Source organism: Hemitrygon akajei, unplaced genomic scaffold (genome assembly GCF_048418815.1).
Source record: "Hemitrygon akajei unplaced genomic scaffold, sHemAka1.3 Scf000060, whole genome shotgun sequence".
Classification (NCBI taxonomy): Eukaryota; Metazoa; Chordata; class Chondrichthyes; order Myliobatiformes; family Dasyatidae; genus Hemitrygon; species Hemitrygon akajei.
Genome location: NW_027331946.1, coordinates 1,330,900 through 1,347,040, shown reverse-complemented (window position 1 = coordinate 1,347,040; position 16,141 = coordinate 1,330,900). Strand labels below are relative to the sequence as shown.

The following is a 16,141-nucleotide window of genomic DNA, read 5'->3' as shown; positions in this document are numbered from 1 at the left end:
GGTTACCACGTTATTCCTTGGAGCGCAGAAGAATGCGGGGAGATTTGATAGAAGTTTACAAATCTCTGAGGGGTAGGTGCGAATGGGCTCTTTCCACATAGATTAGGAGAGATAAATTGCAAGAGGACTTGGCATCAGGGAGAAAGGGGGAAGGTTTAGGGGGAAATTCTTCACTGAGAGAGTGATGAGAGTGTGGAACGAGCTGCCATCTGATGTGGAAAATGCGGACTCACTCTTAAGCTTTAAGAACAAATTGGATAGATGCATGGATGGGAGAGGACTGGAGGGTTATGGACTGGGTGCAGGTCAATGGGACTAGCGGAATAAGGTTTCGGCACAGAGCAGAAGGGCCGAATGGCTTGTTTTCTGTGCTGTAGTGTTCTATGATGTTATGATTCTATGAAGGGGGATGGGGAGGACAGTTCACACAGGTGGAAGGGGGATGGTGAAGAGTGATTCCAACGAGAAAGTGGGATGGGGAAGAGAAAACTCACAGGAGGAAGGGGGATAGGAAGGAGTACCAATGGAGGAAAGGGGATGGGGAGGTGATCCCACAGGAAGAAGGGGATGGGGAAGGGAGATCACACAGGAGGAATGGGGATGTGGAAGAGGGATCCCACAGCAGGATGAGGAATGGGGAAGAGAGATCCCATGGGAGGAAGGGGGAAGGAAAGAGAGAGATTAAACAGGATGAAGTGGGAAGGGGTTGAGAGATTGGCCAAGAGGAAGAGGGATGGGGAAGAGAGATCCCACAGGAGGATGTGGGATTCGGAAGAGAGATCTCACAGGAGGAACAGGAATGGGGAAGAGAAATTCCACAGGAGAATGGGGCACAGGGAAGAGCGATCCCACAGGAGGAAGGGCGATGCGGCAGAGAGATCTCACTGGAAGAAGGGGGATGGGGAAGAGAGATCCGACAGGAGGAAGCGGGATGGGGAGGAGAGATCCCATAGGAGGAAGGGGATGGGAAAGAGATCCCACAGGAGGAAGACGGATGGGGAAGAGAGATCCCACAGGAGGAAGGGGGATGGGGAAGAGAGATAACACAGGAGGAAGTGGGATGGCGAAGAGAGATCCCACAGTAGGAAGGGGGATGGGGAAGAGGGATCCCACAGGAGGGAGGAGGATGGGGAAGAGAGGTCCGACAGGAGGAAGGGGGATTGGGAAGAGAGGTCCCACAGGAGGAAGGAGGATGGGGAAGAGAGATCCCACAGGAAGAAGGGGGATGGGAAAAGACATCCCACAGGAGAATGAGGAAAGAGTAATAAAGAGCCCACAGGAGGAATTGGGATGGGGACGAGATTCCAAAGAATGGAAGAGGGTAAACAATAATCCTACAAGACAAGAGGATACATAAATTTTTGTAAGTGTGTGTTGGGTCTGAATAGAGCCCCAGTGGAGATGTGCCCTCTCTCTCTACATATCTGGTAGTGAGTAAAATCACACACGGAGAAGGGCAGCTTAAGACAATCTGACAATGCTATTTCTTTCCTTTTCACTGGGCAGTCTGCTGACGGTCTCTTGTCCCTCACCGGGAAGGGGGTGTGAAGTTCTGACCCACCTGCTGCAGTCAGTGTCGGTCTGGGTGTCAGTAACAGTGAGAAGGAACATTGACAATGGACGTGTCACAGGCAGTGAGAAACACGGCCATTCCTGTGATTTACTACCATTATACCAATCGCCGTTGTTCACTGATCTGATTGAGTCTCCAACATCCCTTCACAAGGAACCACAGAACCCTCCCGTCCTTGGGGAATTACTGACCGATCCCCTGGGCATTTGTCACAATTCTTCACAATCTGATTTACTACAGTTTTACCCAAATACCTTTACATTGAAACAACACAATGGAATAGCTTTACAGTTCAGAGTGAGATATAAATCGTTACCTCAACACCTGGCATTTGTGCAGCCTGGGTCCCAGCCGCTGGATTCCTTCACACTGAATGTGGCAGTCCTGCAGGTTGAGGTGTTTTATTGTATCACAGAGTCCGATGACATGAGACAGGACCGCGCAGTCAATCGGGGTCAGTGTCATTCTACTGAATGAGAGTTTTTCCACAGATCCCAGTGCGTCCTGAGCCAGTCCACGATTCTGAGATTCAAACAGGTAGTGCAATGTGTTCAGGAGGCTCCTTTTACCATCTTCACTCTCTGTGTTTCCACTCTGGCGTTTAACCTCCTCCTTCACCCAGTCAATCACCCGGCAGGTTGTTTGATGTGGAAATGGACCCAGAAATTCCTCCAGGCCCCGAGCTGTCATTGGGGAGGAGAGACCGGCAACAAAACGGAGAAATACCTCGAATCGCCCATCTGTCGTGCTGTGGGCTTTAGTGAGGAATTTCAAGATATCCCCGGGATGTGGATTCAGGAATTGTGCGACTGCAGCTACAAACTCTTGGATGGTGAGGTGTGGGAATGTGTACACCACGCTCCGGGCAGAATCCTCTCTCTCCAAAAGCTCCATCAGGAACCCGGACAGGAACTGGGAAGGCTGCAGATTGTAGTTGATCAAATCTCCATCTGTAAACACAATCTTCTTCTCGGACACTCCTCTGAAGGCCATCTGACCAACCCTGAGTAACACATCACGGGGGTTCTCAATCTCACGGCCGTGGTTTTTCAGGATGTTATAAATATAGTAGGAATATAGTTGGGTGATGGTCTTGGGAACTCGCAGTGGGTCCCTGACTCCTTGTGTGAAGAAGGGGCCTAGTGCCAGAGCGAGGATCCAGCAGTAGGAGGGGTTGTAGCTCATGGTGTACAGGATCTCGTTCTCCTTCACGTGTTTGAAAACAGCTGCTGCTACTGTCTGATCTTCAAAATGTCTGATGAAATATTCCTTCCGTTCCTGTCCACCAAATCCCAGGATTTCAGCCCGGACGCTGATCTCTGCCTTTTCCAATAAATGTAACACAGTGGGGCGGGTGGTCACCAGCACTGAACACCCTGGGAGCAGCTTGCCCTGGATTAAACTGTACACAATGTCAGACACTTCACACCACCACTCGGGATCTGGGCACTGGTGCTTGGGTTCTGTATCTCTCCGACTGTCAGCAAAATCGATTTTGTGTTTGAATTCATCCAAACCATCGAATATAAGCAGCAATCCTTTTGGGTTCTTCCAGACCTCTCTCAGGATATTCCCAAAGTAAGGATACTGATCCAGAATCAGTTCCTTCAGGTTTATTCGACAGTTAATACTGTTTAAATCTCGGAATTTGAAACTGAAGACAAACTGGAACTGTTGGTATATTTTTCCCGTGGCCCAGTCATAAACAATCTTTTGTACTATTGTTGTTTTCCCGATCCCCGGGACTCCGGCCACTGCTGCCGAACTCCCAGATTTGGATTTACTCCGGGAAAAGCTGCTCTGGAACAACTGATCAGTCCTGATTTTTTCCAGCTCTCTGTAGAGATGTTTCTCTCTCAGTTCTTCGTGGTCTCTGCCTCTTGCCAGCAGCTCATGTTCCACCAGTCTCCGATCTCGAACAGTAGAAATGACCGTGAGCTCAGCGTATCGATCAAGCAGCTGGAAAACCTTCACCTTCTCCCTCATCAGGATCGTGTTCACTCTCAGTTTTTCAGTTTGTGCCCGCAGAGTCTCCTTGTGTTTCTGTTGAACATCTTCCATGGGAACAGAGAACATATTCAAAATGTTAAATGGCTCATCTGACAAAGAACTTTATAACTGCATTTCAACATTCAGTGTTTGAGATTACATGAATTAATTCAATGCTTCCATGGATACTAAGACAGAAAGTAAAATTGTGTTCGTAGACACTAGAATTGACAGCGATAGATGTCCCAGAAAATGTCCAATACTCATATCCTGTTATTAATTAATTTTGAAGAGAATTTTCCCGATATCCAATTACAATCCTGACTGCACTTGCGTTAGGACAACATTTGACTATATTTGAAGCATTGTTTCCATCATTAGATAGATAGATAGATAGATACTTTATTCATCCCCATGGGGAAATTCAACATTTTTTCCAATGTCCCATACACTTGTTGTAGCAAAACTAATTACATACAGTACTTAACTCAGTAAAAATATGATATGCATCTAAATCACTATCTCAAAAAGCATTAATAATAGCTTTTAAAAGTTTTTAAGTCCTTGCGGTTGAATTAGCAGACGATGAACACAAAGGAACTCCAGAGACCGATACAGCTTGGCACCAGAAGTGTCACAGGAGTTGCCAGACCGCGTTGAATGCAACCTAAGACTGCCTTAGGGGCTCCAGCTGCAGTAGAAGTGGTCGAGGCAGGTTCGGTATTGTCATTTAAAGTAAAATTGGATAGGTATATGGACAGGAAAGGAATGGAGGGTTATGGGCTGAGTGTGGGTCAGTGGGACTAGGTGAGAGTAAGCGTTCGGCATGGACTAGAAGGGCTGAGATGGCCTGTTTCCGTGCTGTAATTGTTATATGGTTATATTTTTTCCCACTGGGTTTACTCCCAAAGTAACAGCGTGAGATCACTGTTTTCCTTCTTCTGGATGAGCTGCCTATCATGGCTGATGAGCCCCAACTGCCCGAAGCGACTGGTTGTAAGGTGGCAGTAACCCGCATTTGCCCTTTCTCCTATCGGAAAAAATGCCTCTTCCAAGCTTAGTAGCTAATTCACACGTGAAAGCCAGGAGCTGGACCTGATTGTCAGAGGCTGTTTGAGTCGCACGCCACTGGGAGCATTTAATAGGTCATGGGAGTGTATCCCCACTACCACCCCTGGGTATAACAGTCTTAAGCAACCAAGCAGCTCTGTGTTATTGACAACAATAACTTGGCAAATTGGGTTATTATAGTCACATGTACCAAGGTAGAATGAAAACTTTTATGCATGCGATCCAAATAAATAATATCATCACATCGGTGCAATACGGTCCTACAAGGAAAAATAGAACAGAATAGTGCAGGGAAACAGTGTTTCAGTTGCTGAGAAAATGCAGTGCAGGCAGACTATAAGGTACAAGGCCAAAGGATCATTGGCAGGTCAGATTTTTTTTTTTTGTTTTGTTTTTGAACTATTCTCCTCAACTGTAGAATTCAACACTTAAAAAAATAGTACAGTACTGCACAAAATTCTGAGGCAGATATATATAACTAGGGAGACCAAGACTTCTGCAAGTACTGTGCAAGGGATGTAGACTCCATTAGTCACTTTTAAGCACCAGCGTAAAACTTTTTTTTTAAGAATTTGAACCTTGCTTGTAATTGAAATTATTTTGTCTTTTATTTTATAGTTAGAACTTTATCCCATTGTACTGCACTTTGAACGACATCGTCCCGATGAAAAGTGCTTTATAAATAACTTATTTTTTTATTTTTTCTAACTCAAACTGGCAAATCCTGAGGTACGGGCAAATTCAAGCACACTCAATTTAAATTGATAGCGAATTTCAGATTACTCTCGTGGCGTATACTATTGTGGCTTTCGGAAGATTCACATAAGCATTGCTGTGTAGAGCTAATTCTTTATTACTATCGTGTAGTGCTTTTTGGATGATACCAGTTGTCGATATTATTATCGGGATAATGTGTATCGTGTTCATGTTCCACAGTCTTTCAATTTCCTCTTTTAATTCAGCATATTTCTAAAGTTTTTTTATTAATTGATTTCTGTAAGTTATGTGTGTTTGGAATGGCTATATCTATTTAAAAAAGTTGTTTTTGCTATTGTCCGGTACAATTCTAGCCGGACAGTTATTATGAATTTTCCTATCTGTAATAATGAATCGGTCACGGTGGATTTGTCGGACTCTAACTCTAAATGTGGAACAGACTTGTATTTATAGTGAGGGATGGTGTTTCTTGTCAGTTGTAGTTTAAGCAAGATGTTGGTGAAAGTTGTCTACCACTTGATTGTCAGTGCTCAGATTGAGTAAAACTACTGCAGGATCCTGTAATGTGTTCAATTGTTTCTGGCTTCTCTTGTAATTTTCAGCATTTATCATCTTGAACCTGTTGGCCTTTATTCCTTATTATTGATAACTAGATGTGTTAACCACCTGGTCCTGTATGCTCCCTTCTGTTTCTGGGAAGAGGTCTTCAACTCTGAACCAGGCAGTCAACGCTTCCTTGTCGATACCTAGTGCGCTCAGATTGTAGGGATGTCTTCCGGAGGGAGTCAGACTCTTCCACTCTTCCAAGGTTAACCTTCTCCTATTATGATAGTTTCTTCATTTTTATGGGTTATGCTTTCATTTACGCTCAGTGATGTGTACCCCTTATCAGAATTGCATATGCTTGGATGGAGTGCGGAATCATGCTTGCGTTGATAAAAATATATCGTTAGAGAGAATTGTGGATTTCAGAAAGGGTAAGATGAGGGAACACAACACACCAATCCTCACAGAGGGATCTGAAGTGGAGAGTGTGGGCAATTTCAAATTCTTGGCTGTCAATATCTCCGAGTATCTGACCTGGACCCAATATATGGATGCAGCAACAAAAAAACTACAACAGTGGCTATATTTCATCAGGAGTTTCCAACATCACTCGAATATTTCTACAGGTGTAACTTGGAGAGCATTGTAACTGGCTGCATCACCGTCTGGTTCATGGGGACTACTGTACAGGATCGGAGTAAAGCGCATACTCAACGGTTCAGAAACTTCTCCTCTGCCATTTAGTTTCTGAATGGACAAACAACTCATCGATAGTGACTCACTAATCTCTTTTTTATTTCTATTTCTGCACACTTATTTACGGAATCACACAAACATCCATAGCTATACTGTATATGCTTTCTTTGGAAATTAGTTCCATTATTTGAATTAATTGTTTTAGCTCCACTGATGCAAGAGCAAATAATTTCCAATCATTCCTGTATAGTTGTGTCAAGGTATAATTCGTTTGATTTTTTTCTGATTTGATACCTGATTTTTGTCAGTTTCAGGAAATTCAAGAGTGGGTTTAACGCCAGACAAAACCATAGTGGGCTTAGTGTGTCACTCTGGAAAATGTCTCCATTTATTTTGGTAACAGTGGTTGTTCCGTTGTTCTTGGTAATAGGGCGTTTATTGTACTTCATTAGATGTTGTAGAAATTTCACAAGTATTGGATGCATCTTATATAATATTGAAACCTCTTAACCATGTGAGAGACAGAATTAAATCGTTTTTGATAGACAATATAACACTGAGAGATTTCTACACTCCCCAGTGCTCGATAGATACATAATCTAATATCAGTTGCTCCTTAAATCTGTTCATACAGTGAGTGTATTCTTTCTGCTCTTCAGTAAGTATATTGTGGTTATCTAAGTGAGTGGTTATTAGTTACAAGCTGCATGATGTTACAATTTTATATATAAAATTGTCTTCTTGTTATTGAGAGCCAATAATAACATAGAAGGTAATCATTCAGTAGTCTTATAAATGCAGAATTAAAGCTGTCCTTGAGGCTGGTGGTACATACCTTCAGCCTTTTCTATCTTCTGTCCCATGGGAATATGAAAGAGAGAATGTTTGAGGTGGTTTCGTGTTCAGCAGCAAGGCTTTGGACGGGGTTAGCGTCTTGCCAACTTGATGGAGTTCTACCAGGAGGTGACAAAGGTGATGGATGAAATTACACATGGAGATCTTTTACTTGGATATTAGTCGGGTGTTTGACAAGGTCCCACATGGAATCCTTATACAGAAAATTAACATGCTTGAGTACTGTGTGAATTGTCCTGGCTGGAGGTGACCCACACTGGGAGAAATTTCTTTCACTGGTGGGTGTTGAATCCGTGAAATTATGGTCTTAGACAGCTGAAGACGACAAGTCATTGGGTATATTTAAAATGCAGGTCGATAGGTTCTTGATTTTGAAAAGCATCAGCTTTTACTGGGAGAAGGCAGAATAATGGAGTTGAGAAGATTTGCAGAGCAAATTCACTGCGCCGATTGGCTTAATTTTACTCCTGGATCATATGGTTTTAGGGTGCATCTGGAGTATTGTGCTCACTTCTGATTTCCAGCTTTTGGAAGGATTGGAGAGGGTGCAGAACAGGTTCATCAGGGTGTTGCCTGGATTCGGTGACATGTACTACAAGGAGGGGTTTGATAAACTTGGTTTGTTTACTCTGCAGTTAGAATAGAGATCTGACTGAGGTGTACAATTTTGATAGATAAGAGTTTGGATCGACAGCCTGCATTTTGTTTGTTTGCAGGTGGTGACTAGTGGGGTGCCACAGGGCTCGGTATTGGGACCACAGCTGTTTACGATTTATATCAAAGATTTAGATGAAGGCATTCAGAATAACATCAGCAAGTTTGCTGATGATACTAAGTTGGGTGGCAGTGTGACATGTGATGAGGATGTTAGGAGAATTCAGGGTGACTTGGATAGGCTGAGTGAGTGGGCAGATACTTGGCAGATGAGGTTTAATGTGAATAAGTGTGAGGTTATCCACTTTGGGAGTAAGAACAGGAAGGCAGATTATTATCTGAATGGTGTAAAGTTAGGTAAGGGAGAAATACAAAGAGATCTAGGAGTACTTGTTTATCAGTTTCTGAAGGTGAATGAGCAAGTGCAGCAGGCAGTGAAGAAGACTAATAGAATGTTGGTCTTTATTACAAAGGGAATTGAATACAAGAGCAAGGAAATCCTTTTGCATTTGTACAGGGCCCTGGTGAGACCACACCTGGAGTATTGTGTACAGTTTTGGTCTCCAGGGTTAAGGAAGGACATCCTGGCTATAGAGGAAGTGCAGCGTAGATTCACCAGGTTAATTCCTGGGATGTCCGGACAGTCTTATGCAGAGAGGTTAGAGAGACTGGGCTTGTACACGCTGGAATTAAGGAGATTGAGAGGGGATCTGATTGCATCATGTAAGATTATTAAGGGATTGGACAAGATAGAGGCAGGAAATATGTTCCAGATGCTGGGAGAGCCCAGTACCAGAGGGCATGGTTTGAGAATAAGAGGTAGGTTATTTAGGACAGAGTTAAGGAAAAACTTCTTCTCCCAGAGAGTTGTGGGAGTCTGGAATGCACTGCCTCGGACGGCAGTGGAGGCCAATTCTCTGGATGCTTTCAAGAAGGAGCGAGATAGGTATCTTATGGATACGGGAATCAAGGGATATGGGGACAAGGCAGGAACCGGGTATTGATAGTAGATGATCAGCCATGATCTCAGAATGGCGGTGCAGGCTCTAAGGGCCGAATGGTCTACTTCTGCACCTATCGTCTACTGTCTATTGCTTTTTTTTTTTTACATAAGACTGATGTCTAATACCAGAGGGCATTTGGTTAAGCTGAGATGGCGTAAATTTCCAGCAATTGTGGTCAGTTTTTTCACAGAGTTGTGGGTGCATGGAAGTTACTGTCCGGGTCATGTCGGTGGCAAATATGTTATAGGTGCTGCTAGATATACATGAATGTGCAGTAAGTGCAAGAATATGGTCAATAATATAAGAAAGGATTCCAAAGTATCCAAAGCTTTTTTTTTTCTTTCCCAGATGACCGCTGGAAAATAATGTTGTAGTTGCAGTAACGGGCGAAAAGGAAATGCCAGACAAACTCTGTGGAAGTCACTAGCGGATTTACTAAAGGTAATATCAGCAAACAGAAGTGTGTGTAGTGCTATTACAAAGGAAAAGGGGCTTGGAATATGAAACGTCTGAAGATAGAAAAGTCACCTGGACCGGGTCATACAGTGTATCAGGAGCCTGACTGGGGTGTGTGGGAATTCACAGAGCGTGAGGACCTGGAGTGAAGACTTCAGCAGTACCAACAGCTGGATTAAGACAAAAATACAATGTAGAATATTCAGGCTACAAAGAGAGATTCTCTGAATTGTAACCTGAATCCAGAGATCGGCGAATGATTAATGGTGAATTTTGATTCTGAGGTTTTGCCAAGTCACAGACTAACATTTGAGATGTGATTTGAACTGTACATTTCATCACTCACCTATCAGTTGAGTGGGTAACTCAGATAACCCTTGGCCGATGTTCATGTATTCCTGTGGATCAGGACCTGTTTAAACATAAAACAAAATCCATGGAAATAGAGCTAAAATAATTAAAATAACTTAAATGTTTATTTCAATGTTCCTTTGTGTTCAGTGCGTGTTTTAACATACCGAGTTCCTGTATTTCCCTCAGTATTCTGTCCAACTTCGGTAACTCAGTCCTCCACATCAGAAAGGATTCCCACATCGCCCTCCGGGCCCGGGAGCCTTTGCCCATCACCAAACTGAGGAAGAGTCTGGAACTCTCTGTCCGGTTTCCCTTCTCTGTCAGTTCATTGACTTTCTAGAAAAAGAAAACAATGAATTTATTGTGGAGCAGACAGACAGACATAGAGAATGCGGAGGAAAATATCTGTTCATGGTACCGGTAGCTTCAGAACAGATGCAGTCACTGGGCTGCCGCCTCATCCTCCCTGGGTTCAGTCATTAACAGAGAAACAGTAACTGAAGGAAATTCTAAATCAATAGTGTGAAAGAATAAGGATTTACAGATACCCTAGAGTATATTCAACGTAATTAACTTATTTGTTCATCAATGTGCAACATTACGTCAAAAAGATGTGACAACAAGAACGGAAGAGAGGGGAGAGTGAGTGAGCAAAAATGGATGGCAGGCATCACTGAAACATCGTTGAAAGAAGATCAGATTTGAGTACTTATAACCAAGGATAAAATAGTTAATCGAAACAATAGGCGGGTAGGTGAAAGGGTTGGGTTGACTCCGTTCTCATAGAAAGATAAATGTCCTTATAAAGAGGTGGTAGCGGAATGGACGATGTAGATGTTAAGAAACTGCGTAGAAAAAATGATCCTGATGGAACAGTAACCAGGATGTGGGCTACAAATTCCAGTGGGAGAGAGAAGAGGCATGTAAAGAGCTCAGTGTTAAAATAGTCAATGGGGAATTTCAATACGCAGGTAGCTTTGGAAAATCAGGTCCGTGCTGAATCCCAAGTGAGGGAATTTATAGAATGCCTATGAGATGGCTTTTGAGAGAAGCCTATGGTTGAGCCCACTCTAGGAAAGGCGGATCTGGATTCGATGTTGTGTATTGCACCAGATTTTATTTGGGGAGCTTCAGCTAGATAAACCCGTAAGAGGCAATGATCATAAAATAGCAGAACCCACACTGCAGTTTGAGAGGGAGAAGGTTTAAGTTAGATGTATCCGTATTACAGTGGAATAAAGGAATTTCACGAGAAAGGAGCTGGAAAAATAAATTTGAAGAGGACACTACCAGAGGCAACAGCAAAGCAGGAATAGATGAGGATTCTGGGAGCAATTCGGAAGGCGCAGATAGAGGTAGATAATCCCAAAGATGAAAAATTATACAAGAGGGAGGATGATCAACCGTGGCTGACGAGGAAGTCAATGCCAGCACAAAAGCAAAGGAGAGGACACAGAATATAGAAAAAGATATAGAGGAAAGCTTTTACTAAACAGCCGAAAGCAACTAAAAAGCCGAAAGTAGAGAAAATATGAAATATGAAGTAGGTTAGCTACTAATGTAAAATAGCTCCACAAAAGGTTTGTCTGATATATATGCTCTTTTCGGACAAACCATTGATTTTTGGGGTCACAAGACATCAGTGGTAGTTCATGTCTAACAAATTTTAAAGTTTTTCCAGGGAGTTACAGGAAAGTTGATGAATCGAAGGAAATGGGTGTTGTCGATGGAATGCACGGCATTTGACAAGGTACAACACAGGAGAGTGGGCAAGAAAGTTCAGTTGCTCAGCACACAAGTTAAAGTTGTAAATTGGATTTGAAATTGGATTTTTGGAAGAAGACAGAGAGGTTATAGACTGTTGAATCTCTGACTGGGAGTTTGTAACTCGTGCTGTGCCACAGGGATCGGTGCTGGGTCTGTTGTTGTTTGTCATCTTTATCAACGACCTGGATGAAAATGTGGTCAATTGTATCAGCAAATTTGCAGATGACAACAAGAGTGGGGACGTGTAGTGGAGAGAGAGGAAGGCTACCAAAGCTTGCAGTGGTGTCTAAACCAGCTGAGAAATGGGCTGAAAAATGACCGATGCAATTTAATGCAGACAAGTGCGACGTGTTGCACTTTGGAAGGACTAAGCAGGGTCAATCTTAGACAGTGACCGGTAGGGCACTGAGGATTGTGGTAGAACAAAGTGAACTTGGAATACAGGTCCATAATTCATTAAAGGTGGCAACAAAGGTAGATACACACACAAAATGCTGGTGGAACGCAGCAGGCCAGGCAGCATCTATAAGGAGAAGCGCTGTCGACGTTTTGGGCCGAGACCCTTCGTCAGGACTAACTGAAAGGAAGAATGAGAGGCGATCTTATTGAAACATATAAGATTGTGAAGGGGCTTGATCGGGTGGATGCGGGGAGAATGTTCCCAATAATGGGTGAAACTAGGACTAGAGGGCATAATCTTAAAATAAGGGGATGCCGTTCCAGGACTGAGATGCGGAGAAATGTCTTCACTCAGAGGGTAGTGGGGCTGTGGAATGTACTGCCCCAGAGAGCTGTGGAAGCTACTACACTCAATAAATTCAAAACGGAGATAGACATTTTCCTGGATAAAAATGGCATTAGGGGATACGGTGAGCGAGCAGGTAAGTGGACATGAGGCTAGGTTTAGATCAGCCATGTGATCTCCTGGACCAGTTTTCGATAGCCTGGATGGGTCGGAGAGGAATTTTCCAGATTTTTTCTCCTCATTTGGCAGCTCGTTTTTTTTTTTCCCCCGGGTGATCACATGGGTTTGGGCGGGATGAATAATAAAATAAAATGGGCGGCATAGTGCCCTGTTGGTGGGCACTGTTGCCTTGTGGGATTCGGAGAAAACTAGAGTTAAGATTGGATCAGCCATGATCTTGTTGAATGGCGGAGCAGGCTTGAGGGGCCGATTGGCCTACTCCTGCTCCTATCTCTTATGTTCTTATATTAAGAGATTTGAAAGTAGGAGGGGGAGTGAAAATGCAAAATGATAGGAGAAGACCGGAGGGGGTGGGGTGAAGCTGAGAGCCAGAAAGGTGATAGGCAAAAGGAATACAGAGCTGGAGAAGGGAAAGGATCATGGGATGGGAGGCCTAGGGAGAAAGAAAGGGGAGGGGAGCACCAGATGAAGATGGAGAACAGGCAGAGTGATGGGCAGAAAGAGATAAAAAAAAGAAGGGGGAGAAGACTAAATATGTCAGAGATGGGGTAAGAAGGGGAGGAGGGGTATTAACGGAAGTTACAGAAGTCAATGTTCACGCCATCAGTTTGGAGGCTTACCTGAGTATGGCTTCATCTTCACAGTAGAAGAGGACATGGATAGACATATCAGAATGTTAATGGGACGTGGAATTGAAATGTGTGGCCACTGGGATATCCTGCTTTCTCTGGCGGACAGTCTCCCAGTCTGCGTTGGGTCTCACCAATATATAAAAGGCCACACCGGGAGCACCGGACGCAGTTTACCACACCAGCTGACTCACAGGTGAAGTGTCGCCTCACCTGGAAGGACTGTCTGGGGCCCTGAATGGTGGTGAGGGAGGAAGTGTAAGGGTAGGCGTAGCACTTGTTCTGTTTACAAGGATAAGTGCCAGGAGGGAGATCGGTGGGAAAGGATGGGGGGGACGAGTGGACAAGGGAGTCGCGTAGGGAGCGATTTCTGCGAAAAGCGGAAGGGGGTGGGAGGGAAGGATGTGCTTGGTAGTGGGATCCCATTGGAGGTGGCGGAGGTTACGGAGAATTATATGTTGTACCCGTTGGAGGTGGCGGAAGTTACTTTCCCGCCCCCGTTGTAAAAACCTACACCCTGTCAGTGTCCACACATTTCAATTGCACGTCCCATTCCCATTCTGATATGTCCATATAACATATAACATTATAACAATTACAGCACGGAAACAGGGCCATTTCGCCCCTTCTAGTCCATGCCGAACGCTTGCTCTTACCTAGTCCCACTGGCCCGCACTCAGTCCGTAACCCTCCATTCCTTTCCTGTCCATAAACCGATCCAAGTTTACTTTAAATGACAATACCGAACCTGACTCTACCACTTCAACTGGAAGCTCATTCCACACATCTACCACTCTCTGAGTAAAGAAATCCCCCCTCGTGTTACCCTTAAACTGTTGCTCCCTAACTCTCAACTCGTGTCCTCGTGTTTGAATCTCCCCTACTCTCAATGGAAAAAGCCTATCCACGTCAACTCTATCTATCCCCCTCATAATTTTAAATACCTCTATCAAGTCCCCCCTCAACCTTCTATGCTCCAAAGAATAAAGACTTAACTTGTTCAACCTTTCCCTGTAACTTAGGTGCTGAAACCCAGGTAACATTCTAGTAAATCTTCTCGGTACTCTCTCTATTTTGTTGACGTCTTTTCTATAATTTGTTGACCAGAACTGCACACAATACTCCAAATTCGGCCTTACCAATGCCTTGTATAATTTTAACATTACATCCCAACACCTATACTCAATGCTCTGATATAGAAAGGCCAGTATACCAAAAGCTTTCTTTACCACCCTATCCACATGAGATTCCACCTTCAGGGAACTATGCACCACTATTCCTAGATCACTCTCTTATACTGCATTCTAATGCCCTACTATTTACCATGTATGTCCTATTTGGATTATTCCTACCAAAATGTTGCACCTCACACTTATCAGCATTAAACTCCATCTGCCATCGTTCAGCCCACTGTTCTAACTGGCCTAAATCTCTCTGCAAGCTTTGAAAACCTACTTCATTATCCACAACGCCACCTACCTTAGTATCATTTGCATGCCTATTAATCCAACTTACCAACCCATCATCCAGATCATTAATGTATATGACAAACAACACTGAACCCCGTACAGACCCCTGAGGCACACCACTAGTCACCGGCCTCCAACCTGACAAACAGTTATCCACCACATACAAACAAGCTGGATGAACTCAGCAGGTCGGGCAGCAGCCGTTGCAATGAACAGTCAACGTTCCGGACCGAAACTGTTGATAAGTGTTGATTTGACCACAGCATCTGCAGCATACTTTGTGTTTAGTTATCCACCACTACTCTCTGGCATCTCCCATCCAGCCACTGTTGAATCCATTTTACTACTTCAATATTAATACCTAACGATTGAACCTTCCTAACTAACCTTCCATGCGGAACCTTGTAAAAGGCCTGACTGAAGTCCATATAGACAACATCCACTGCTTTACCCTTGTCAACTTTACTCATAACCTCTTCAAGAAATGCAATAAGATTTGTCAAACATGATTTTCGACGCACAAATCCATGCTGACTGTTCCTAATCAGACCCTGTCTATCCAGGTAATTATATATACCATCTCTAAGAATACTTTCCATTAATTTACCCATCTTTGAGGTCACATTGGCAGGCCAATAATTGCTAGGTTTATTCTTAAAACCCTTTTTAAATAATGTTACCACATGAGCAATACGCCAATCCTCCAGCACCATCCCCGTTTCTAATGACATTTGAAATATTTCTCTCAGAGCCCCTGCTATTTCTACACTAACTTCTCTCAAGGTCCTAGGGAATATCCTGTCTGGACCCGGAGATTTATCCACTTTTATATTCTTTAAAAGATCCAGTACTTCCTCCTTTTTAATCGTCATAGTTTCCATAACCTCCCTTCTTGATTCCCTTACTTACACAATTCAATATCCTTCTCCTTAGTGAATACCGAAGAAAAGAAGCTGTTCAAAATCTCCCCCAACTCTTTCGGCTCCACACATAGCTGTCCACTCTGATTCTCTAAGGGACCAATTTTATCCCTCACTATCCTTTTGCTATTAATATAACTGTAGAAACTCTTCGGATTTATTTTCACCTTACTTGCCAAGGCAACCTTGTATCTTCTTTTAGCTTATCTAATTTCTTTTTTAAGAATCTTCTTACATTCTTTATATTCCTCGAGCACCTCATTTACTCCATGCTCCCTATATTTATAGTAGATATCTCTCTTTTTTCTAACCAAGTTTCCAATATCCCTTAAAAACCATGGCTCACTCAAAGTTTTAACCTTTCCTTTCAACCTAACAGGAACATAAAGATTCTGTACCCTCAGAATTTTACCTTTAAATAACTTCCATTTCTCTATGATATCCTTCCCATGAAACAAATTGTCCCAAATCCACTCCTTCTAAATCCTTTTGCATCTAATCAAATTAGCCTTTCTC

The 16,141-nt window shown here is 43.4% G+C and overlaps 1 protein-coding gene across 7 annotated transcripts in view; it reads right to left on the bottom strand.

Moving 5' to 3' along the window:
- Positions 1-16,141, bottom strand: part of LOC140721725 (NACHT, LRR and PYD domains-containing protein 3-like) — a 77,610-nt gene that overhangs the window by 14,209 nt on the left and 47,260 nt on the right. For all 7 annotated transcript variants that reach the window (XM_073036515.1, XM_073036514.1, XM_073036516.1 and 4 more), the window contains 3 exons: positions 10,080-10,251; positions 9,908-9,973; positions 1,890-3,627 (listed from right to left, as the gene is read on the bottom strand). In XM_073036515.1, coding sequence (XP_072892616.1) covers positions 1,890-3,627; positions 9,908-9,973; positions 10,080-10,251 — 1,976 coding nt within the window. The remainder of the gene's footprint in view (positions 1-1,889; positions 3,628-9,907; positions 9,974-10,079; positions 10,252-16,141) is intronic.